Genomic DNA, 26,903 nt, shown 5'->3' with positions numbered 1-26,903 from the left:
AGGTACAGCAGCAAAGTTGCTGATGATCAGTTTGGGGCTATCTCATAGTGAACAAGGTAACATTATTCTTAAGGTTGAGAAGATTTTGCAGTCTAAAGAACAAGTTAGGGTACAGGGTATACAACTAATTGAACTGTTTTTATAAGGAATATATTCTGGAATTTTGGAGATGCCTGTAATGAACCCCGTTACTACCCAGCATCATCTTTCAAACATTGTATTAGCAAAGACTTTGTGCCTTCCTGCATACAAAATGCATCACTGATTTCCCCCTTAGCCGTGCCTCCCTTAACCCACTGACTTGGACTCCTGGAGCTCCCTTGAAAGTGTAATGCTAAAAATTTTTGTCAGCAGGTTTATAAAGAATGTGTGCAAAAAAAATGTGTGCACAAGAAGATTCTAGAAAGCCAGTGTTTTCATGATAGTGGTGACTCAGGAGGATGTGGTACCAGTAAATTGTGGAGCTTAGAATACTATGCAGTGATATCCTTTGTAAATATCTGAGAAAAAGTGTAGATATTTTTAAATAAAATTTGCCTTTGTAGATTTTTGCCTATATTTATATTGAGCAAATGTGATTTGAGTATAGCTAGGAATTTAAAAGGTTTAACTGTTTTTTGAAAATAAATTATTTGAATGCTTCCAGGAGTTACAGAAGAAATTAGCAGGTGCAAAAGTAGAATAGAAAGAGGGATTGCAACTAAAGCAAGGCTTAGGTTTGTAAGGAAGAGCGTAGGAAATGTAGGAGAAATGTTAATCATTTAGTTTGGGAAAAGTAGGTGGGATTGGTGGAATGAGACTGTCTTTGCAGTGCAAGTCCTTCAGTATTACAAGAAGGGCAGAGAATTTCTGTAATATGTGTTGAAGATGAGGTGGTGAAGGAGATGTCTTTCTAATGTGGCTCAGGTTGCTCTACCTACCTCAGAATTAAATGTAGATGCAGGGATAGAGACCCTGAATTTTGCTTTCTGTGGTTTCTTTCACTGGCGCTAAGCATTTCAAAACACACCTGTTACCTAAAACACAGTGTTGGGGCTTGGGAGCTCTCATTGGGGTCCTTGTTCTGCCTCCAGCTTCTGAAGCAGTTTCCTCCTCAAGCAAATGGGGAAGGTTGATCTGGTATCCACTGTGTGTTGGCCTCAGCCAGTATGGGAATAATATTCAAATAATCATTTATTTGAAATGCAGGAGACTGAAAAGCATGGTGCATGGTGCCTTTAAGGAGGGGGTTGGAAGGGATAGGTACTGCCTCATCAGCATAAAGAACTGGGAGACTGGAGCATCCTAAGTAGGAATGGAATTTCTGTGGACCTTCCTTGCTGAATCTGAATTTTTTTACTGAGCAGTTGTGAACAATATTGTGGTTTTTTTCCACCAAAGGCCAGGGATTTTTATTTTTTTTTTAGGGTCCAGCTTATAAGAAACACACCTCCAGCAGGAGGTGTGTTTCTGAGAGAAAGATCCACCCTGCAAAATTTGAAATTGTTTTAAAGAAAAAGTTAATAGAGTTTTAAGCAGCTGAACCATTTTTACTGCAAAGTTACCTCAGTTTCCACCTCCGGAAAAGGGAAGTCAACCTGGTGAAGATTTATTTGTATTTCAGCTTACACAGATGAAGTTTTGCAAAGTTATTCACAATTTTAAGTACATTTGTAAAATTAGTAAGGTGGTTTGACACTTCTAAATGGCAAGACTGCCAGCCTGCCTCAAACAATAAAAGACAAGCTCAGGCACTGTATGACGCATTTTTCTAATATGATAATGCCTGCCTTTAATCTTTTAAGTAAACATTTTTTTCAAGACTTGTATTTTTACAGGAAATTTTACTTTCTTGGATAATGGTTTAAAATGCATATATGTGTAGCTTGATTTCCACTTAACCAACCAGTTAAATTCTGCTTTAGAGACAATTTTATTGACTTTGATCACAAACCAGGTCTTTCGTCAAGACCTAAGCATATCTTTAAAATGAAAAGCAAGTGGTAACTAAATTAAGAATATGCTTACAGAGGTCGTGTTGTAGGTAATTTTGGGTATGAAAGACAAAAATACAAGCTGGCAGAAAAGGAGATGAGTCTCGTTTGAAGGAAATGTGCTCTCATTTAAAATAGTTATATTTTTTCATCAACTGGGAGTGAAAGGAAGGAAGTTGATGTCAGTGTAAGGATTGAAAATTGGTATTTTAAACACTAGGTGGTGCCATTGTGTAAAGTGTATTTCTGTTAAGTTTGTGAAGTCAGTGGAGGTGAAAACGGTGTTTAAAAACTTCTGAGAAACGTGTCCAGAGAAGTTAGCAGTTGCAAATGAAAGATTTATAACACAGGATGAATGAGAGTGTGCCTATAGTTCTGCTTTTGTGATATGCAGAAGGAAAAGGGATATCTTAGGAAGAGCTGTGTGATAAATTGTTGTGTTATTTTGACTTTAAGTCTGCTTGCAAGTATTTGCCTTTTTTGCTTTCAAAGGGGGAGAGAGAACTTAACTCGCACTGTGTGAATCTAGGAGCCATCTCCTAGCAGCTTTATATTGTGAGTATATCAAAACAAGCTTGCCTTGTGTTACTTCAAATACACCCTAAAATGCCTCTAGGATTAAAGCAATCATCTGTAATACAATATCTGTGGCTCATCGTTGATTGGCTCAAAACATGAAATACAGCTTTTTTTTTTTTTCTTGGAACAGTCAATGTGCTTCCTTCGTTGCCTGCTTTACCAAAATTCTGCATTCCTTGTCTAATCCTGAGATATTAAAATAATTAAGTGGGATAGTCACAGTTTCACTAATGAAGCATAATTGAGCTTTGGAATACTTTGATATTAAAATTAAAAAGAATACATAAAAATGGTTTTGCTGAGCATGTGCACATTATTTCTATGTATTGCTACCTGTTTTAAGCAGTAACTGGGGAGCTTTCTTGCCCAAGGACAGTTGGACTGTCCTGCTAACAGCTTTTTTAGCCTGCAAATCTTTATCATAGAGTGTGTGCAACTCTGTTTATTGGATCTGCGAGGAGTTAGCTCTAAACAAAGTAATCACTGTAAGTTTAAAATGTGAAAATTTGTTTGTATCAATGTTTATTACCTCTAGGTAAGGTGGTCAAAAGAAAATCAAAGTTTTGCAATAGCCATTCAGATCTGGTTGTTGTATGTAAATGATACATTTTTAATTAACTTGTTGGAAGAAATGTGTTTGAGTTTATTCAGCAAATGCTATAGAACGATTGTTCCTATTGAGTCAGATAAAATATGATTTCATGTGCTTTGTTATTTAAATATATCAGGTCCTAATGACAATTTATGTGACCTAGAAAACACCAAAGAGTTGGCATCAATTTTTAAATTACTTATTTCTTTCAGACCAAGAACTCTGTTCTGTAATAATATCTTACACCCAGGGTTGCTTATTATAGATGTTGCATGTACTTTAACTGCTGTGCAAAGCACCTCTCCCATGTAATTACACAAACATATTCTTAATTAATATGACTTGTGTTAGCGTGATCGAGCAATGGAATATTTTTTAGGTGTGAGTTTTGCAATCCTGAAAGAAGGCTGACAAATGAGGAATGTGGTTACTAAATATCGCACATCTCATGAAGAAATCCTTGGGAAGGACACAGGCCAGGACAGCTAAGAGACTTCATCCCAATGAATTGCCTTTAAAAACCCTAAAACATGTATTCATGTAGGAAATGTGGTATCCCAGGCACTTCCTAATCCTTAGGGATCTGTATGGAAAGGTGCTGTCAGATAGGAAGAGCAGTTGGGGGAACCGGAATAGTTTGTTTGTTCCATGTGAAGTAACTTGACTATATCAAACTGAAATGCCTCTCTGTAACCTCAGTATGCTAGAGTAACATATTTTGTGTTCCCTACTTTTGTGATTTAACCGCTGAATATCCTGGACGTAGGGCCTATAGTGCAATGTTATGCTGCTCAGTTCCATGCTGGGGATCAATTGCTTTTTTACATGTTTATGCATTTTTTTCATATGTCAGTGCCTAGAATACTTGCAGAAATTTTAGGATTGGGAATGAAGCTGGAAAACTTACATCGTTCCTCTCTATATGTCCGTTAATTTTGCCATTCCATTTTGAACTGCTGTAAGGCAGCACAGAGCATATATCATAGATCATGATAATCATTAATGCAAATAAGATTGTGCACGTGCATGTGTAGTCATGTAGGGAGATGGTTTTGGCTCCGTGATTTCATAAAGCTTTTGAAGTTGTGGCCATACAGCTAATGAAGGAGGAGGAGTGGGTGGATGAATAGAGTAGTTACTTCCCCATGACATTTATCTGAAGCAGCTTTATTTGGTGCAGCACTGCTTTAGGGGTAGATCAGCTAGTTGCTGATATATATGGGGAAGCAGTGCAATGATGCACAGCCTGGATGACCAGTGGGGGAAGCAAAAATTCAGCATAACGTAGGCCACTGTCCATCTCTGAACTCACTCCAGAGCTGCCGCAGATAGATGGGGGAGTTCTTGGCAGCGTCAACAGGCATTTTGCCATTACCATCTGAAAGCTCATTATACTTGCTTGATGCCAGTCGGTTGCAAACTAGTTGAATATTGAGAAATCAACTGTTGGGACTGTTGTGGAAATTTCCGATACTTTTAAGGAGGACGCTGCTGTGAAATGCAGCAGCAGTGGGGACGTTTCATAAATAGAGTGCTCAACATGTTTAAGTGGTATTGGAAAGACAAAAGTGCCTATGCTCTCTCCCCTTCCCCCACTACCCTATGCAAACATGATGGGAAAGAATATAGGATGCCACAAGCAGACGGCATCAAGTATGAAGACATATAGTTAAGGCCTCCAGGTGATACTGCCAAGAATATCAATAGGGGAGCAGGTCAGAGGAGAACAGATGTCAGCAATTTAGTTGCTACGAATAAACGCTTGCAAGGTGTCTTGATGCTGGAGTATATCGTCTTGAGGCAGATTTACAGGAGGTGTTGAAGATTGTGTTCAGAAAACCACTGGACAAATCCAAAAGAGATAGCACTGCTGCTGTCTACCAGGATGGTGTCCCTCTCTGGGGATGCAGCAGTGGAGAGAGAACACCAGCTGTGAACCGTTGGGAAGGAAATGCTGGATGTGGCAGTAGGCACGTTAAAGTCTTTGCCTTTTATTTTCTCATGATCTGTAGGTGTGATGAAGAGGTGTCTGTGTTCCTCATACTGAAAGGAGACATTCCTGGTTGCCTTACAGCACTTTAAAGAGAGAGGTTTCAGCTAGTCCACGTAGTCTTGGAGCTGTGGTATGGATACACAGGTATGGATACAAGACCTGCTCAGATGTGAAGCAGTGCAGTGAGGGATGAAACGTGACAGGCTGCCGAAGAATAGGTAGGAATGTGTCTGTAAAACCAGAAAACCAACAAACATTCTCTGTAAAATTACTCCTTTTCATTTGGAGTGACATAAAACATCAAAAATTCAGCTCAATTAAAGTATGAGGACATCACTTCGGGGAGGTCAGCTTAAGTGCCCTATCTGTTTGAATGTCTTTTTTTAGACAAACCCTGTGTTCTGGTGGTTGCCCTTCCTCCTAGATGTATGGCTTCACTAGAGCCATACTCATTTGGCTGAGTTTTCCCATGACTGCTCAATAATAGTACAGAGGGAAACCCACAGAGAATTAATCCAGTCATGGTTGTGCTAATTTCCAAAGCGGCAAGTGAAAATAAGGGGAGTTTGTAATAAATGCAATATAAAACCTGTTTACATGACTGATTCTCCTCCCCACCCCCACCAGCCTGACCTTACCTCATTCCAGATTCCCCAGTTCTAGCTGAAAGCATTTTTGTGAAGAATGCTGCCAGGAAAATTCCCTTTTTTATCCTGGCTATGAAAGACATGTATGAAAGACCTTTCAATGGAGAGAGAGAATCTGTCTAAATGTGTTGCTATTGAAAGAGGATTGGTTTATAGTCACATAGTTTGATGTTCTTAGAAGGACTATACATTTAATCTTTGATCTAGAAATGATTTTAAGAGTCTGCACATAAGCTAAAAGAAGTTCTATCTAAATGCGCCATCTTCAGCTCCAGGTATAACCAGAAAGATTGTGGTTTTTCTGAGTAAATTTTCTCAAATATGGTTTCACTGCATAATTTCAGGGGGTTTCCTCTATCTTCGTTTAGCTGATAGATTTTTGGCAGATAAAACACTTTGCACAGGCTCCATGTAAATGATTTTTCGGTTCTGTATTCAGGGAGGGAGTAGACTCTCCTCTTTGAGGTTATAGTGCTAACACTCTAGTAAACGATTCCTAGAGAAGATGCAGACAATTGGGTATTATACCTGACCTATTCCAGTCTGATCTCCAAGAATAGTCATTTTAAGGAAGGTGAGGTCAATCTGCATGTATGAAAAGAGTCTTACTGAAGATTTTATTTCCAAAATTTTAGCAAGTGAATATGGTTTGAATGAGTTCATTGACTTAATGGATTGAGACATCTCTGAAATGCATCAGAAGCCTTGAAGAATCTTGGTATAGTAAAAGATGAACACCATTTTATGTCTTTATGGGCAGTTGCAGCCCTCGGATAAATAAAGCACTTCTGCATGTGCTTTAATACCAGTGAAGCCAAAAATTTATAAACATGGATTTTAGTCCTTTGCCAAAGCAAAGCATAGCTTTGGCAAAGAAGTTGTTTCGGCACTTTTTTTTTTTAAGCCGTCATGGAGCTTGAAATGATGTGCTCATCTAGGCAAGTAGACTTCTAAATAAAAATTGTAAAAATAGGAAGAGTGTATTCCTCCAAGCGTGAGTTGAAAAGATGATGGAAATATGCCCCCCGCCCCCCCTTTTCAAAACCAGAGGGCAACTTCTGTTTTTGATCCTGGAAGCCCTTCCCAGCTGCGTGTTTTCCTACTTGATCTTACAAACGTCCTCCACCATCTTTAAACTGTGACTCAGCCACTGCTTGCAGAGGCTTATTTTGCCCTAGTTGTGTTTTGTCTTTCTGTAGGGATATAGAATACTTTCCAATTCTTTCAGATTAATGACTTTCTTAAATACTGCCTTTTCTTCAGAAATATAAGTACAAATACGTGCTGTTCTTAACGATACTGAATACCGTTCAACCTATGCGTTGTGTATTTAACTATGAGACAAATCCTCCACAATATATATATTATTTTTGTAAAACATGCAGTTAACTAAACTCAGCCTTTATGCAGTAAACATACACTTTGGATAATCTTTTCAATGAGAATAATGCAGACATTACACCCATTCTGATAGGTAGAAGATGATCCACAGGGAAAAAGATACATGTGCATAAGTCAATTATTTGAGAAAGGAGTCCTTAATTTCTTCAGGCTCTATAAAAATAATTTTGGCATCTGCACATATTTATTTTAGAGATATAGGGGTAAATCTTCAGCACAGAGCATGGGGAGTTAACCATGGAACATTCATTAACGTTAATGGGATTTCTATGGCTAATTCCCCACACACTGGCTGAAAATTTAGCCCAAAGAGATTTGAAAAGTGATGTTGAGAAGCAAGTTGCTTGGTTAGCCTCATTACTTCCATGTTATTAACTACTCTATCTGCCACTGGCTTTGTATGAGCACTGAGATATTATACTTAACAGTTAATAATAAAGGACTGCATGCTAAATACAGATTCTAGTGTGGAGGTAAAATAATGCAGTTATATGAGCAAATAGTGGGTATTTTCAGAAAAAAATAATATCTGCAAAGCCATAGAATAGAAGAGGGGAAAAAAAAGAGATATTAAGGCATATTTTTAGACAGCAGAAATGGTTTACGTTTGCAGTATCTCTAGTACAGCTTTAGCACCAAAAGAAAGTATAACTCTCTTTTTTTTTTTTTTTTTAACTTAGTATTCCACTATTGGGATCTAATTTCAGAGCTGGCCAGCTCTGAGCAGGGGGTTGGACCCAGTGACTTCCAAGTTCCTTCCAGCCTAAATTATTGTATGATTTGTACTTAATATAGCGTTTTTCTTAAAGCCTTTTTGGACTAGTTTTCTTTTGTAAAAGTTAATTGAGATAAGATAAGAAAGTCAGTTTCAGTTTATCTTAAAATTTTGAAGAATGATTGAAACCTGGGCAAACATAAAAAGCTATTTCATCTACTAAATTGAGAATATTGTTTTAAAAGGAAGTACAGGCTCTAATTTAAAATGTTTATCAGAGTTATGTTGCTCTTTTTTTTGTGCTAAGGATATGCAACAGAGAATGTGTGTGAAATATGAATATGTGTGTGCATAGGTATATTCACTTTTCTATTTCTATCATATCTTAGCAGTTTCCTTTCCTTTTTAGGGGAGCTATTAAATTGCTTTTCCAGTTGTTATTCAGAACAGTCAGTAGCCAGCCATTAGAGGGTGCTTCTGCACCAAGGAGCTCTCTTTTCTTAAAGGCCAATTTGCTTAACTTTAAGTATTTGTAGATTTAATGAAGAATCATTTTGTTTCCTAGAATTACCCAATTTCTTCTTTAATTTGCATTACTTTGTGGAGTACTATTCTTGAAATTCACAGGATTAAAATGTGGATAACTAAAGCTGATTCAGAGAGGGCAGGATGATTCAAAGCAACAAAATTATTACATTTCGTAATTCTTAGTGTAAAAACAAAAGAAAATATATGTGGATCCCATGCAAGTGAAAAATGGGCTGGTCTCTTACCTAATTAATGACAGAGATGAGCATCTTTATCGCATTTGCTTACAATATTGCTGCCTCTTTTAGAGATAGATTCATTCATTATAACTCTTCTGCTTATATTTGCAGCAAGAACAGTAAAATAGATGCAGTTTGTAAGTTTCTGACATTGCTAGTAAAGATTTAAAATTAAAACTCTTGGTAAAATAACTTGGTTTTTTTCTCTAGAATGATGGTGATTCCTCATTCAGTAGCAAACTTAAAAATGATATGCCTTTGCTGTAAGAATGTGCAGACAGCAGAGTAGGGAACTGGTTTTATAGCCATTTATCCCAGGAATGCCATTTTGAAGTCCACACTCTCACCCAGGACATTGGTGCAAGGTGAGTGAAGGAGAATGGAAAAAGGAAGATTTCTAAGAGAAAATTCTGCTGTTATGGAATCGCCTCCTAAGGCTAATTGAATAAAAGTCATTACATTTCAAAAGTGGTGCATAGTACAAAGCAGTGCATCTCAGGCATGTGCTGGTAATGTCTAGATCAGGAGCGTTCAGCAAAGAAATCTGCCACCTGCAAATCTTTGTCAAAGCCAGCCCATAGAGATGGTGATTCTGAAAATAGTCCTCTGGGAGAATTTGGTACATCTTTGCATGAATTTTCAGATTCGGGTTAGAGGATTTCTGATATCCAACGGCTTTTGAAAGCTGCCAAAACTTCCAAAGACCTTCTCTAGTAAAATGTCGATTGACGGGAGGAACTGGCACTGAGCTCAGAAAGGGGAGGGATAAAAATCTTTTTCAGGAGCTTCTTAAGAAGCCATATAGTCTCCTAAGCCTTAAACAAAAAGGGTAGCAAAATGTCTGCATAATTGTCCACAGTTTTATTGCACCTGTATATGTTGATATGCTCATAATACCGTCTCTGTATCAAGAGCTGCTGGTTCTGCTGTCTCCAATTTTACATATAGTTCACTGAGGTATCTTTTTGTCTTTACATTGGAAGAACATGTGGAATTAAAATCTGTGAATCTCCCTAACATCATACTCCCTAACAACTTGGGGATTTAGTATTTGCATATATATTTAAGTAGTATAAATTTCAACATCAGTGGGTCTGCTTTGTGAAGCTGACATCCATTGTTGTATAACTAATTTGATTCTAATTCTTCCAAGAGATTATACGATTAAACTTATTTGTTTCTTTTTAGCTGTTAAAAGCCAGTACCTGGACTGTCTAGTTCAGACTCAAGTAAATTTTTTTCTAATTTGGGAGTAGAATCTAGGCAAAAGCAAAACATCTTTCTTGAGCATATCAAACAATAGAGTAATTGGATATTGTGAATATCTTGTTCTTTCTATATAAAATTTGGGGCTTCTGAATGAATACATAGAATGACTGGTAGCGTGTGAGTTCTTTGAAGATATTAAGCATTGAAGGTTATGTCATGTGTCGTGTTGAAGGTAATTGTTCATAGATTTTTCAAAGAGATTTTTAGTTTAGACCTATAACAACTATGTCATAGAATCATAGAATAATTTAGGTTGGAAAAGACCTTTAAGATCATCAAGTCCAACTGTTCTGTAATACACCATTTTATACAATGCCCAGCAAACTTTAGCCCTAATCTGATAAGTGTGTTTGGTACTATTCTTGTGCAAATCCTAATAGTACTGTAATTTGGAACAAAATATTAATGCACACTCTCTTGGACCAATTGACCCAGTAGTAGTTTTCCCTCTGAGTTAAATGACAACAGGATACAATTTTAAGTCACAAACTTTTTTTAAATTAGGTAGGTGGATTTTTGTGCTGGTAGCATATTTGAGTAGCTGTTGTAAATCACTGGTTGAGTTTGCAACTGGTATTTTAAAATTGGAACTACACAGGTAACAATGACTGCTTAAATGAAAACAGGGAGTCTGCCTAATCTTATACGTTAGTAAGCTAATTACTGCTTCTAGTATTATACATTATAATTTTAACAGTTTTTGGAGGGTTGACTCCTTCAGTAAACATTTCTTATATTAGCAAGAGCTGCTTTGTATTACTTTTTTTTTTAACAAGTAGCATAAATCCATCAGTTAATGATGGGAGTAGAGCTAATAAGCATAGCCGTGAAAAGAAAGCATAGGTGATCAAATATACTGGATATGCTAACTCATAATTAAAGAGAGTAAGGATGCACATATTTTCATTATGTCAATCTTGTCTGCTTCAAATCTGTCCCTAGGAAGACAAACTTGATATACAGCTGGAAAACTAAGACAGTAAGCCTGAAGCCAGGTAGTACATCACCAGTATTATCTAAAAAAAAAACAGATTTTTTTTTTCTACGGAGAAACAATTCGCATTTCTCTCCATAATTCAACGACACGTTGGGAAGATGCTACAAGGTCTTTGGTTGTTTCTAAGGTATTAAGAGTTGACTAAAAGTCCATTTCGCATTTAAAGAAGATTGTAAAACATAAAATGTACAAATTCCACCAGTAGATTATTCTACAGAAATTAAGAAGAACTACTAGCCTACGCTGACCAGGAATTAGAGCAATTGGATAGATTCTTTCAAGACATGAAACTGAGGTTGGTGAATGAAATGACCTCTACATCAGTGTCAATTTCTAGCATATCAAATCAAGATACTGTAATTTTCAGTTTTTTGAGGCAGATGAAGCTGATCATAAAGTGACACCTGGAATTATTAGCAAGAGGAAAGTCTTCCTTAGGAAGTGTTGGATGATACCTGTTATCTGTGTCATCTCTTGCAAATCCTGAAACTCAGTTTATCTTTACCATAAATACACAATTTTACAGGGAGGTGCTGGTAGTTATCAAATCTATTCTTTTTCTGTTACAGGGGAGATTTGAGACCAAATCTATTTTAAATACTGGTCAAAGGCAACTGCAGGTATCTTATTGACAGCTTGCCTTACTCTGCACACATAATAGGTAGAATGAAACTGGACTGAGCTTTCAGCCCTTAAACACTTGTCTTAGTACTGTAGTCAGTTTGGGTCCCCTGCATAGTCAATGGAATGGAAAGAGATCCAGCCCATCAGTTTTTTCTTTTATGCACATGTTCATGGACAGCACTTAACCACTGTGGTAGCTGAACATTGTCGTGTGGCCGGCCGTCTTACAGACAGCAGCCTGGCAACCTGGACCAAAGGAGGATTACCTTGGACTCTTTGTCAGCAGATTGAGAAAGATCGCAGCCCATTTGGCCACGTTCAGATGGGTATCACTGCCAGAGACATGAATGCTTAAAAAAAGAAGCTCATGTCATGAGTAAACTGCTGAACTGACCGAGCATCTCAAGTTAATTCTGTTTGTCAGGAAAAGTTTCTTCTGGTTTTGGTAACTGGATTGCTTAAATCGTCATTTTTTGTTGTAAAAAATATCCAGTTTTGGCTTGGTCTGCCTCCTCTCTTTCTCTCTGTCTCTCCCCACCCCCTAGCCCCAACTTGCTGTTTGTCTCGTACTGAGGGCTGCACCTATTTTGTTTGCCTTTTTTAAAAATGTAGTTTTCTGAAACTACCTGTACTTATAGACCAAATAATTTACTCTCATGGCTCTCCTAAGAGTAATAGAGTAGTTTGTAGTTCTGTATGAAAATATGTGTGCATTTTGTTTTATATATGACCCCACCGCTCAACAGTTTCAAATGTGATTATGAAAATGTTTAAACGAATGCATTTTTTTCTTCAAAGTTATTTTCTCTAATGCGTATCTGCATAATTAGAACATAACATAAACTATACTGTAGCATTACAATCAGTAATTAATTATTGTAACGTGAAATTTTCATTTTTTGTCTTTCCTAACTGCAAAGGTGAGTATGGCTTAAAATTGAAAAAATATTAGTCCTTTTCATAGAAACCTGTTTGAAGATCATAAAGAAGTACAAAAGAAGAAAAGCTTTTTGTTTGTGTTTGCAATCAAATCTTTCTTAAAAGGAATTCTGACACACAGGCATTTTAGGGTTTTTTTTAATATTACATGGAAGAAAGCAAGATACAAGTCTCACTGGATTAACTGGAATTCAAGTATAGCAGAAAAAAACATATTTAAAAATAAATGCTTGCAAACAAGAAGCTCAATGAGCCTTGCAAATGGCTATTCAAAGGTGATTTTCAAATATTAGTGAAGCTTAATTTATTGCTTGCCTAATTTATTGCCTGCATCAAAACAAAACAGAAGAAAATAGGTCAATGTAAAGAAGCTACTGAAAATTATTTAAATGGCAAAACATTCTGAAAAAGAATACAAAAAAAGACATTTAAAGATGTAGATCTAAAAATAATCAATCTGTTCTAGTGAATTTATTCAGCTCATACAACGTACTCAGAAATATAGTTCTGTTTTTAAAGACAGCTTGCAAATTTGCAAGATTTGTAAATCAAATCAATGAGTTTGCCAATGAGCTTTTGAAAATCCTTTAACCAAGTACTCAGTTAACAAGCATAGTATAACATGTTAAAGGCAAGAGCTGTACAGTTCAGTGAGAAATTTCTTGGTACAGCACATAAACAAAAGGAAAACTGAATAGATGTTAATGCTATATTTTCAGTGCTGCACTTAAAAATTAACCAACATCCTTAGAGATCTGGTTACTAGTTTGATAGCTAAATCTGATATGCTGCATAAAAATATAGAAGCATCTTATTTAGGTGCAAGTATAGTTAAAATTCATATTGAACTATGGTTAACTCATTGCTTTGGACTCAACTATTGTTCTGATCACTCTTTATTTAATAGCAGCAGCCCATGCTGCAAGGCCAGTTGATAAACTAAAATGCCTGCGCATGGAAGTGTCGGGGAAAGAAACAATTCAGATCTGTTGCTGTCAATAGTACTGCTGTAAACCCAGACATTTACATAATTAATTTCCAATGTGAACTGGTGTTCTCAGTTTAAAGACCTGCTGATATAAACTTCCTTCCTTGCAAACGGGAGTTGCATCAATGGTAACGCAACGGAGCAAGGACTTTTCCTGTTGGAGAGACGGTAGCATGGTTTGGACTGGAATTTACCAAGTAAAAATTTAGTTTCTGATCCTGTCGTCATCTATTTGGGTGACAACTCAGCACAAATTGTGCCTCGGTTTTGACACACGAGCAAGCAATTAGGTGGCAACAAGTTACCCCGGTAGAGATTTCCTATGGTATTTCTACATGTGTCCTTGAATTTCAGCATCCTCTGTCTGGTAGACAGACTTCCAGTTCAGAGCTCAGAGGATGACTTGGCCACCTGTCTCTCACCCAACAATTGACATCCTCAACAAAGGGTTGCATGGCTTTTTGCCCACATACAACTAATCTGTTTTAAAATATCTCAAACACTGCTGCTTAACATTAATATAAATTAAGTCTGGCAGCAGTTTTTTATGGTTTCTGTTTAATGACATAATCCTACTATGTGCTTTGCCATGGTGGTAAAGGAGGCTGTCACTGCAGAATCAGTTGCAAGATCAGGGCCTCAACATTTTGTGTGCAGTTAAAATAGTTGAGTGTTAATGTATTAAGTCCAAGATATTTGTGCAAGAAGGAATCTTAGTTGATATCGACTGGAGATAAAATGTTTGTTCTGTTTTACAGCATTTACAGAATTTCAGTGTTCTTAGTATGTGTCAAATAGTCTTAATGTTCTTAAGGAGCTACATGTATAGTTTACAGTTAAATATGTAAATATCTTGTGTATGAAAACTCAGTAAATATAACTCATTGCAAAAAAAAAGAGGATTATTTTCAGACTCACAAAACAATAAAACAAGCCACGAAAATTAATTCAATAGAGCATGGTACAACTTCACAGCATATGGGCATAAATTTACAATGTATAATTTTCATGCCAGAATTCTTGAGTTATCAGATAATGTATTTCCTTTCAATGATTATTCTGCAAGCCACATTTAGGCCTTTCTTACAATAGAAGCTTCACTGTGTATTTCAATACAGAGTGCTCTTGTGTGTTGTTCGCCCGTCTACAAAGTAGTTTTCCTATTTAGATTGGGAAAGTTAGAATAAGGAAAAGAATTTGCTTCATTCATGTGTTTGGCAAAAATATTCTGAGTCATCGAAGTCTGCTGCATTGAAGAGGAAGGAAGCAGCAACAGTAAATATTTGCCTATAACTTAAGATTTATGATAATTGAACAACTTGTTATTTGTTTTAGCTGAAAATATTCTTAAACCAGTATTATAATATGAATTATTATGCACTGAGTAGATTTATAAGAGCACACCTGTATTTCTACTTCTTAAAATCCAAGGTTGGTCTTACGGACAGGGGACCTGATTTTCATTTATACTACAAAATCTACACTTCTTTTCTCAGTGGAAAAGGGATTTAAAGGAGAAGTAAATCAATATAAGAATAAAGCCCATTGTGCTACTAAAGATAGCAAAGATCTCGGGCAAGGAGTTTCAGTCCCAGGTGGCGGAGTTGGGAGTAGGGGCTGACCTAGGCTCAGAAAAAGTAGCTGTAGGTGAGGAGGGGTCTGAGTTCAACAGGCACCTGAGAAAATGGGAAGAAGAAGAAAAAGAAGATGAGCCCAAGCCTGCTTGTAAAGGGGAAGGTGACATACGGCAGTGGTGACTGGAGAGCAGAGGTTGCTGAGGTACCAGTGGCCCAGCTGCAAGAGGTCTAGTCATGGGTGCCAAGAGAGCAGAAAGAACGGGGACTACCATAGCCAGCTTGCAGTTGCCATTACAGAAGAATTAGTAACTGGTTTGATCCAAATTCTATCACGTCATTCTTTTGTTTTTTGATCTGATCTTGAGTGGCAGAACAGCATTCGCTGTTGTGGTTAACCCCAGTCTGACTGTAAATGGGACTCCAACTCTGTCTGCAGAGCTTCTGTTTACCATACACGCATTGCAGACTTTGCCAGCCCAAAGTGAAAGATGAAGACTAGAACCTCACCTTTGCAGAAAATTAAGTTAAATTCTACAGTTAAATGAATTGAACATTTAAGAATTAATTGAGAACAGCTTATTTTCTGCATAGGTGATAGAATTGCTAACCTGTGCAATCCAAAGAAAGGGCTGCACAATGGGAAGGTAGGTCAGAATGCCATCTTTGCATCCATTTAACTTATAACCAAATTAAGACTATGCCATTCTGCGCTTTTCCTACAATGTCTTAGATCCAAACTTAGATTTAAACTTGAGCAGTTTAGAAGTGTTGTGGCTAAAAATTCAGAGCTGATCTTACCAATGGACCTATTGAGCCAAGGCCTTAACACCTGATCAGACTCCTATAGTCACTAGATTTCTACACAGGAGGAAGCCAGAAACTATCCACACATACCTATGTGCATTATTTGCTCTAACCATTTGGGCCAGTGTCCCAAATGAGAAGTAGCCTGCTTACTCTCTTGTGTCGATTAGTGAGAAACAAGTACGTTTGGCAATGTCTGTATGGCAATTCATTCACCAAGTAACAGAACCAAGATTTTCCAATGGTCTCCCCCTGCCCAGCTGACGTGTGCTTTGTGCTTGTCTCATGCAGTAGTGGTGTAGCCAGAATCTACAATATTTGCACACAGTCCTCGCATCTGCACCCTTTCCCCCATCCACTGCAGACTCAAACCCCCTCCACTTTTCCCTACAACCTGCCACCAGTTCTCTCCCCACTCCTGTCCAGTTTTTCCCCATGTTTGCAGTGCTTATGGCCACCATGCCACCACTGTCTTCCATGGGCTATACCCCCTTGGTTAGATATTCCAGTTTAGCAAGAAACACCATGCTCCAACTAGGCTAGATCTACAGATTTAACCAAGAGAAGTGATTAAGGCCTTTGCTATCCCTACGTGTCCCTCAGTTCTGGTACTGAGACAATCTTTCCTTCTGCCCACCTCTAGATTTGCACAGCGTTTGCAGGAATTACTTATTTTTGAGAATAAACAAATCAGATTATATTTAGCCTGACCAATGGATTAAAAAATTTAGAAGTTTCGACTGGCACACAGCATCAAGCATCATTTTCTTAAGAAACCAAATTAAAACTATTAATATACATATATAAATTCAGCAGTTTCCTTTAATTGCTGTGCTGCTGACTTTTGGTGGAATAAATTGTAGATGTGAAGGAAGAATCTGGATTGTTTCTGCTTAATGCTAGAATACAAAATGAAGTTTTACAAATTCTCATTATTTTACTAACTTTTTTATATCAAATAGGCTATGGCTTCATACAACTGTAAAAAATGGAACTCTATCTTGTAAGATTGGGAGAATATTTTGCAATTATTATCTATGGGAATGTGACTGTGAAAAATTTCTACTGGTATATTTTTCAATTAATAATTGATATAGCTAAAAATGTAAAAGTATGTTTAAAATTTTATTTTACGTGCTTTACACAAAGAAATTGTTGTATCAGCTTAAAGCATACAACAAGTAGCTACTGATCTAATGCACATAGTTTGATCTAAACTTTATCTTACAGAGTAAAATATTACATTTCTGGATCATATCTGTGCTGCAGGGAGTTTCTCTCCTTGGTGAAGGAGAAATTGGTCGTGAAGAGGAAGAAAAAACAGACAATGATTTCTGCTCCAAATATTATATCACAGAAACATAGAGTAAGTTGTAGGATGACTTGATGACTTACCTTGTTTGTTGAACATTTGGTGCCTGAGTTACAAATCAGACATTGTGAATGAGCTGTAGTGATGCCACAGACAGGATGCTAACAGTGGAGGTCTGGAGGAAGAGCTAAGATCGAAGGGTAATCTGTTCTGAAATCTGTAGTCAGTAGAGCTATTGTGTAATTAATCTGAAGTCAGACGAAAAAAATACGTATTTTTCTGCATTAGAGTCCATTGTGGCTATTGTATTTTCCATTTTTTTCTGAATAAAACTAGACCCGTAGAACATGAAAACAGTCTGGAGTAGGAGAAAACAAAAGGTGGCCTGTGCTGATTCTTATAAAATAATTCCTGGTATAGTATTTTTTGCCAAGAAAGTCTGATACTGCGTGAGTTGTGAAAGTGGATTCTGCAGCATTTTCTTTTATTTAGGCCTTTTGTCCTATAACATCTGCCCAAACCTACATCTGAAGCACCTCATGTGGTATATGTACATGTTATTGTGGTAGCTTTGTAACTTTGCTGTGGCATAGAGGTACGTGCTTTCTGACTAGCTCTTTATTTTACCTTGTTTCTGCTCCTAGGAGTGTCTTCCAAACTACAGCGATATTTGGAGGGGATCCCCCTTGTTTATCACTCCTTCAGTATTTCTAGTGAAGGAAATAGGAAGTATTTCACGAGATTTCTGGGAGCACATTGGCCCACCTTCAATGGTATAGGCAGATGGTCATCCTGGAGCCTGGCAGTTACAGGATTTACTCTTAGAGAGGCACTTGGGATAGTGTTGTGACACTGAGCCACGCCTCTGGCCCGTAAACTCCGAAGTTCAGATGGTCTGTTGTAATCAGCATTTCCTGTTCTCTAGCTCTAGGTTGCTCCTAACAACCTAGAGGTCCATGTTTTTGGGATGCACTTGCCTGGGAAGCTGGGCATTACCCCTCTCTGCCAGGCAACTGTATGGAAAGAGGAGAAATACAATATCAGTGCCCTGAATCACTCATGCAGTGTATAGTTCCTAATTATTTGTCATGACAGCAGCCGTGGCAAAGCTGTGAAGGTGTCAGAGTGGACTCTAGATAACAATTTCAGCATTTGTTGATGTTAGGAAGTGGCCAGATGGTTATTTTCTGTATCAGTGGTTAAACAAAGATTTACTAAACTGAGGATTTTTTTTAAACAAAGCATTCCTAACAGAGATACTGGAGCAGGCTAACCATTGCAGAACATCTCCATTTGTCAGTAAGCTTTTGCAACCACCAAAATATCCCTGCCTATTGTTTGTGGAAATATTGAGAAAGCAGACAGTCAGTGTAGCGTGAGCCAGAAAAAGAACGAGCTATTAAATTGAATTCCAGTTTTACCTTAACAATAGAGTTATTTTATCCCATTTTTCCAAAACCCTACTCAATTTTAAATGGGGGGCCGGGGGAGGACGGGACACGGGACACAAAGTCCTTAAAGCTCAATGTGAGGAATTTTTGTATTTTTTCATACCTGCTTCTTTGCAATAGCAGGACCCAGCTCATGTAGTTAAAGGAACATTGTAAATTCTGATAAGCACTTTTTGAAGACAGAAAGATCCCTTTGTTGTCATCATCTTCATCCACATTGTGCTGGAATATGATGATGTGGTAAATGGTGAGATGTAGTTGCATAATTCTGAAAGTTGCTGCGTATTCCTTCAAAAGGAACTCAAAAAAGACTAGTTCCTCTGAACAAAATATTCAGACTTTACAATGCCATATTTTGTTACAGGAGCAAATTATTTTTTATTTTTTTTTTCCTATTGAGTGTAACTAAACTGAAGGTATTTCAGATTAGAACATTGTTAGACTGGATCAGTATTTTGGGGAGAGATGGCCGTTTTCACTGCCACAAGAGTAACAAGCATTCAAATAATTAGCTGTTTTGTGGGTGCTCAAGAGCCCAAAGAAAGGGAGAAGCAAAAAGCTAAATCAAGATTAGAATAATTGACAAAATCTTTTACCTTTTTAGGTACGTGGAGAATTTTGCATCATCTAGATTATCCAGTGCAGAACTGAAATGCAGTTCTTTAGAAGGCTTTGGTTTTTTAACATTTCCTTACAAAATTTCTTTTTTTCTCATCTTTGACGGTAAATTTTTAAGAGTACATGTCTTGGATACTGGGTATTCAGTGCTAATTTGAAAGCTTCCTTCTGTTTTTTGGAAAGTTGCCTCCATGTCTCTGACACTCAGTGAAAAAGTAAGGACTTGAAAGTGTGATCTGTCAGTGCGGAAGGGACACAGCAGGATTAAACGGTATGGAATAGCTTTATATTCAACATGAGGACAAAAATTTGGAGTAATTTGGGGAATTTTTGTTAGATTATTTGTTGTGCCAAAGTCTCCTAGTCTCACCTTGTCTTCTGGGTACATATGCCTTCTCTCCAGCTGAAGAGATCATCTGCCAATCAAAGATTTGTGGGTTGTTTTTTTTTAGTCAAAGCATGATAGGATTTTGAGAAGTTCACTCAATTCGATGACTTCCTATTAATGAGAGATTCTGATCCAGGATCTCTGGGCCTTGGGGAATGCAAGTTTTGTTTCACTTGCTAAAGTAAGAAAGGAAAAAAAAGAGAAAACAAATAAGAAAATTATAACGTACAATCTCCTTTTACTGTAGTCCACATGGAAAATGAGGGGCTGCCCTCATCCATATTTATACCAAAAATGGTTCCCACATTGAACAGGCCACCACGCTACTAATCTTGCGTTTTTTTCTAAATCTCATTCTCGCCCAAGATGAAAGTATATTCCATTTACTAGACGTGTGTTGTGAGCTTTTATTTTTTGCGCTCTTTTTTGATAGAACTATGGGATTTAGTAAGTCAGCAAGACTTTTTGTACATTTGGGGATCAGTGTAAAGAAAATGCTATTTCCACTTGGTGCTATTTCAGTGGATTAGGCAGTGCATCAAAACATACATATTAGCTTGAGTGATAATACCTCAAGGTCTCATGGCTCTGCTGGGACTATGATAGCTTCCTGATGCTACCTGAGATTCTTGCACATATTTTTCATCACAGGACTCTTGACATAAACATCTGATACTCTATGTGATAGGAATTCTGCAATCATCTCGTAATTGATTCATTATCTAGGTGGCACTAATGGAAAGGAAATGAAGAGTCCACTTCAAAAAAGAAAAAAAAGTTCAAGTACAGTACTACACCAACAGTGGCTCTTAAGCGTGCTGTATTTGTGTAAACTCCCCTTTCCAGTCCAGCTTTCAGTGGATTCTTGGGTTTAGCGAAAGAAGTGAAAGTAATTGGTCTGATGGCCCATTTACAATTACAGCACCACAGGAAATTACTCAGGGAAGTCTGTTGGTTGCTGTGTTCCCAATGTTCCTTGGAAACACAAAGCATCCTGTTGTGGGAATATTCAGATGGATTATTCAAAAAAACGCGGTAAACATTTTACAACTGTAGTCAATGTACCTAATATTTCAACTTACATATTTTATATGCGTCACATCTGTTGTTTTGTCACTTTTAACTGATTTAATGTAAGTGCTCTTTTTTATTTAGAAAGGTATCATTTTTCGTATTTAGGGCTATAACGAATGTCTACAAATATCATCCATTCAAAACTGTTTCTTGACTATATTGACACTTTACAATATACATTGTTTAAAAAAATTGGCCTAAAAGTCAAATTCTCCCTGAACCAGATCTTTAAGTATTGGCTTCACTTTTGCATGTGTCAAGGTAATAACCATACAGTAAAAATAGATCATATGTGTAGGAGAGGCATCAAGCACAAAGTTATTTACTTTAGTGAGAGCAGCTGTAAATTTAAACAAATGTTGATTTGTCTCTGTGTATGATGTATATATAGACATATATATGCATTTCTTATCCTGTTCTTCCCGATGCATTATTCATTTTATTGCGGTCGAAAACTACAACTTAAATATAAGAAAATATCATTGGTGCTATGTTCTCCTAGCACTTAGTTTCCAAAATACTTGCAGTTTCAGTGGTAACAGAGGGTAATTAATTTGCTCATGGAGTTTCTTTCCTTCTTTTGATAGTGCTGAGGCTCCATCTGCCACCAGATGTCTTTCTGCCTGACTGAGATGTTTCTGTGGTCTTTGAAGACTAACTTACATATTAGAGGTGAGCTGTTACCTGTTACTGAAACGAAACAGCAGAGCTTGTGCATGAATAGTACACTGATACAAAATTCTGAATACCCAAATGAAGTGGGGTTTATACTTAGGAGAAAGAAAATTAGGCAGCAATACAATGTTTGAACTTGGTCAGCTTCTTTGCTTATCTCATCATAGAACTGGAGCATCCTTTCCAGTAAAAAATGTTAAGATTGCATTTAATTGGATGCCTTTTCCTTTTTAGGAAGCTATGCCCTACTTGACTGTAAGCTTCAGTTTAATGGCTAGTTTGAGTGAATGAAGATCTATTTTCAAGTGATTTGTGGAGGCATTGTGATTTGTACATAGCATGAAAATAAGAAATTACTGCATGTTCTGGCTAATTTGCATGATTACTTGAAATTTTATACCTACAAGGATATATTTATCTTATTAAATGATTGTTTCAGGAGACACATGACTAATTACTAGCCACGTAGAAATTACCTGCCTTTATCTTGCCTTGCTATTGCTAAAATACTAAAAAAAACCTCACTGGTTTATAAGTGGACCGTACAAAAATACTATTTATGACACTTCATCCCAATTGTAGTGTCCAATAGTTCTTTTGAAATATTATTTTGAATGTTATTGACAATTCAACTGAATATGAACGAATATTCAGTTGAATGTTATTATTCAAATATGTCTCAATATTTGTTGGCATCCCATCTTTGTGTGAGAACTGCCCTGTAACAACAAGAAAAGTCAAAAGCTGTATTTCATAGAAGAGTCTGATGGCTTAGATAAACACATAGTTGTGATTTATTGTAAGTAAAGGTGTACTGTCGCCTACTGTGCCTATTTTACGCCTTTGACCTTCTGGCTTCCTCTCTGTCCATTTATTCATTGCCTACAGACCTCATTCTAAAATTCTGAGGCAGAAGACTGCTGTCTTGTTTAAAAAGCTGCCTGCCATTGCAGGAACTGTTTGGTGTGGCTTGCAGTCCCACTGTACCTGAAACATCCAAAAATCTTTACCAGGGGAGCCAGGTAGACAGAAATACCTACAGATTGAAAGGGGAGCTTTATGAGTTCATGAATCTTAAAAAAAAATCCTCTTGTCTCTAGGTCAGCTGTGTCAGTCATCAGAAAACATTTTAAGTTATTCTAAGGTACACTTTTCACCATGATCCTTATCTTTCCTTGTGAAAGAAGACAAAAGATGCTGATTAGGGAAGTGGTAAAAATATTTTTGCGTATTGGCAGCTGGAAGAGAATCAAAGTGTATGTGACGGAAACGACAGCTCCAAATAAATGTAAGGACCTGTCACATTCTCCTTCAGCCCTTGCTTGCTGGTTCTTGAAAGTCCTACCAGTACTCAGATTATATGCTGTAGTTTTTCCACTGTCGCTTGTGTTTTAATACCTAGTGTGCTGCTCTAGCTAGCAAAAATTGAGATGCTGAACTTTGCTTGCTAAGTTGTGTTTTGTTTCCAGTGCCACATCCGTAATTAAACATATTTACATTCAATTGTATAGATGAAGATATTGGGATCCACCAGTACCATGACAAGAAAGAATCAGGTAAAATATGAATAACCGTAACTAAAACTAACTTCCAGATAGTCAATTTTTGTCACTGACTGCTTGCTCTGAAAAATGGAACTTTGAATTTCTTGTTAATATATGCCTCTGTATTTCTATAGAGTAAGGAAACATAGAAAGATATTTTCTCTCCCAAGTTATGTCAGAGTATTTAAAAGCCTTTTATTCCACAGAAGAAATAAATTGAAAAATATAGAATCATAGAATCACAGAATGGTTTGGGGGACCTTAAAGACCATCCAGTTCCAGCCCCCCTGCCATGGGCAGGGACACCTCCCACCAGACCAGGCTGCTCAAAGCCCCATCCAGCCTGGCCTTGAACACCTCCAGGGATGGGGCAGCCACAGCTTCTCTGGGCAACCTGGGCCAGTGTCTCACCGCCCTCACAGTCAAGAATTTCTTCCTGATATCCAATCTAAATCTCCCCACTTCCAGTTTAAAACTGTTACCCCTCGTGCAATCACTACACTCCTTGGGTTACACTCTGGGGTTAGAAAACAACCTTTATGTCATTAGAAGCCTCAGTGGGTTTTTATACTTTAAATTTTTATATTTTAAATTATACTTAATCGACCCTTTTCCCTGCTGCAGAATTCCCTGCTGAGAGGGGCATGCAGCCGGGGCCAGGGATGCAGCCTGGAGCAGGGATGTAGGGGTAGGGATGCTGCCCGGGGCAGGGATGGAGGGACAGAAATGCAGGAGCCAGGGATGCAGCCGGGGGCCAGGGATGCAGCCGGGGGCCAGGGATGGAGGGACAGAAATGCAGGGGCAGGGATGGAGGGACAGAAATGCAGGAGCAGGGATGCAGCCCAGGGGCAGGGATGGAGGGACAGAAATGCAGGAGCAGGGATGCAGTCTGGGGCAGGGATGCAGGGGCAGGGAGTCCCCGCGGTGGCTCGGTGTTTGCTGGCATCCCAGCAGAGGGCATTGCGAACGCACGGGAGCGCCAGCCCCGGCCTCCTGCATCCCTACCTGGTCTCTGAAATGGCCATTTTAGAGCGAACGATCCATTTTCTTTATCTGATTAATCCTCTTAATCCTCGAAGTTTCACAAGGGGCCAAAAGGTCGGCCGGGCTAGAGTTGCTTCCTCTCTGCGGCCAGGTTGGAGCTTGTGCGGGCGTCCCCTGGGCTGCGTTTCATGGGTACCATGCCGTCTCTGTGGCTCTGCTGACAGACCGACTCAGCTTCGCTTCTGGCCTCGCTTGCAGCTCACTTCACTATCTGATGAGATTGCAGGCTCACTAATGCTGGCCCACCTGTTGGGCTGCATGAGCCTTCCTTTCACTGCAAATTTAAGATATCTGCCTTACGAGGTGAAAATATCGGGGCTGTCTTAATTTTTTGTAAATTTCTGTGTTTTATCAAACCGTATGAATCTTCTCCCTATTATTAATATTTGCTGACAGCAGTCGTGAGGATTATTATTCATCTTTTCATCCTTTCTTTCCCTTAGCATCACAGATGAAGCATGGTTACTTAGAAGAGAAGCAAAAGCTAGGAGAATGTAAGAACATTTTCTGAGTTTCTTGTTACAATAAGACCAAATTATTGATTTGGATTGGTGATGCCCCTGGAGAAGAATTAAAATAACCTCAGACTGCTTCCAATGTGACTTTCTGCACATGCCATCTAAAGCAGACAGTCACAGAACTACGCAGTACAAAACAATTGAGAAGTTTTAATTATTTCTTCCTGGTATATTTGCAAACTGTTTTTTTACGCCCCTGTCACTAAGCAAGGTAGTGTGTATTGCTTCTCAAATCCATTGTCACGAGGAATCCCAAAAACAACTACAATCCAGATTTTTCCTTATAAAATTTACCCAGCAGATGAGCAATAAACATTTTCCCAAGCAGCTCTTGAAATGAAATACCTACTGCCTCAAAACTGAAAATTATACTAAAATACTTTCAGCCAAAATCAAATTCCAGGTTAATAATCAGTTGCCTTCATAGAACGCTTTTAGCTTTGAAACACTTACACTGTTCCTGTATTATCTGTTTAAAAGCAGTATCGGTTTATGCTATCACACAGCAGTACTGTGACAGTTAAAGACTTTTATTTAAGTAAAACTTTTCTTCAGTTCAAGTTTTACAACTCCTGCATAGTTATTATTGCTCAGAGCATTCATTAATGTTCAAACATTATTACATGACGACTCTGAAAAATCTAATTGATTTTTAGACGACTTCACAAAGTAGTATGTATGCTGTAAGAATTGCCTTAACACTTTATCTTATCATAATGAAAATTCACATGGAATTGTGTGCGCGTTGGGAAGGCAAAAAAAAGGGTTCCAGAAGGATAAGTTATTTGCAATGTTTGGAGGAGGTGGAAGCCCCACTGGGAATGGGTATAAAGGTGCACGCAGCCGTGTGGTAAATCTACACCTGCTGCGGAGGGTGCATGTCAGCCGGAATCAATACAGCTCTCTAAAGGTGGGGAGGTGAGAAAGGGTTAGAAGTAGGGAGGACCATAATGGATTTACATCCCTTGTGCTCCGCGTAGCATTATCTTACAGGCTATTATTATAAAACAGGCTACCTGTTTGAAAAGCGAAGCAGGCCCAGATAAACCCGGTGGTACAGAAGCCCCAGCTGTTAAATTTTATACGCGTGACCTGCAAAAGGAACACAAGCTACTGTACCTTGTTGCTGTAAATATAGGGGTGGCCTAGGCAGAAAGCACTGCATAGCGCATTTCTTCAAGAGGAGCACTGGGTAACTTTATTCACAGCTGCTGATTTGTATATATAGTTTGGTATCTGTACAGGCAATTTCCCATTTTGCATATGGGGATAAATATTCCAGTATTTACGAAGGCATCCATTGAAAATGTGATCTTACATGCCTAATTAATATTATCATAACAGTTCCACCAACGCTGGCTTCAGTCCAATAAAATACAAAGAGAAGTTGTATGTTGGTGTGCTCTTTTGTTGATATATGAAATCCTTCATTTTTTCACTCTGTAGCACTTCTATTGTAAGCTCCTTTTTGCAGGGAGGTTTAAACACAACTGTTAAGTCATTCAGTCTGGAAGTTGGCATACAAACTGACAGCTTGGAGCTCAAAACTTTTCATCAGGTTTCCTTTAAATAGGCTAGATTTTAAAAAGACAATGCGTTCTAGTTTCTCATGGCTTTTATTGTATACTTACGAACAGAAAACTGCTCACTTTTAAATGATGAAATTTCACAAGTTATTAGAGCCTGATTCTCAGCCATGAAACAAGCCAATTACTAGCAACTCCAGAGGAAACTTTCCTCCTGGTTTCAAGATTAATGTATTAGGCCATAATTTTCACAATAGTTTGCTGAACATTAATAAATTTGTTAAAGGACTGTACCAGTCATGCAGTTTCTTGTTTGCTTGACGTGCAGATTCTTCAGACCAAATTTTCAAGAGCAAATCCTATAAATAACTATACTCCATAAAATAAGTTATTACACTCACAATTACCTGTCGTTAATACCATATATATGCATATATATTTTGCAGACGTGTTAGTGCCTGCTTTTTGAAATTAGGCAATGAAATGATAGTTCAAAAGAATAGTATCTGTTTAGGATTTGATAACTTAAATCTGAGTTAACATACTGTGAATGTGAGATGCTTTCTCATTGCAAGTGCTTAGCAGCTGGGTAAGATATTACATCCCGAGAGCTTTGTACACAATTGCCATGGTGAAGTCATGCTCAGTGTGGATATTGCATGCTAACTGTTCCTGCGACAGAGCCTTTCAAAAGGATATCACTTGACAATACAACCCAATAGAAACCATAGCCGTTTCCTTCCAATTATAGGCAAGTTTTACGTTTAAGGTAACTCCTAGAAGTCTTAGGTTTGTGTTTCAATAGAAAAGGAAACTCAACTTGAAAAACGTTTTTTTTAATTATATATAAATGTATGTTTGTGTACACATGCACACATATATATATAC

At 37.8% G+C, this 26,903-nt stretch overlaps 1 protein-coding gene across 7 annotated transcripts in view; it reads left to right on the top strand.

The window, feature by feature from the left end:
• The window catches only part of WDPCP (WD repeat containing planar cell polarity effector), a 156,115-nt gene that overhangs the window by 28,402 nt on the left and 100,810 nt on the right, over nt 1-26,903 (top strand). For 5 of the 7 annotated variants that reach the window (XR_010070219.1, XM_063328347.1, XM_063328348.1 and 2 more), the window contains exons 3-5: nt 21,296-21,380; nt 22,895-22,939; nt 24,415-24,465. Coding sequence is in view for 5 of the 7 variants with exons in the window: in XM_063328347.1 (XP_063184417.1) it covers nt 21,320-21,380; nt 22,895-22,939; nt 24,415-24,465 (157 nt within the window). In the remaining 2 variants the exon portion in view is untranslated. Of the gene's footprint in view, nt 1-21,295; nt 21,381-22,894; nt 22,940-24,414; nt 24,466-26,903 lie in introns of those variants that run through there. The other 2 variants (XM_063328350.1, XM_063328352.1) reach the window with 2 other exon arrangements.

The sequence above is a fragment of the Chroicocephalus ridibundus genome, chromosome 3 (assembly GCF_963924245.1).
Source record: "Chroicocephalus ridibundus chromosome 3, bChrRid1.1, whole genome shotgun sequence".
NCBI lineage: Eukaryota > Metazoa > Chordata > Aves > Charadriiformes > Laridae > Chroicocephalus > Chroicocephalus ridibundus.
Note: the sequence above shows the minus strand (reverse complement) of the source record. Positions and strands in the feature narration are given on the sequence as shown.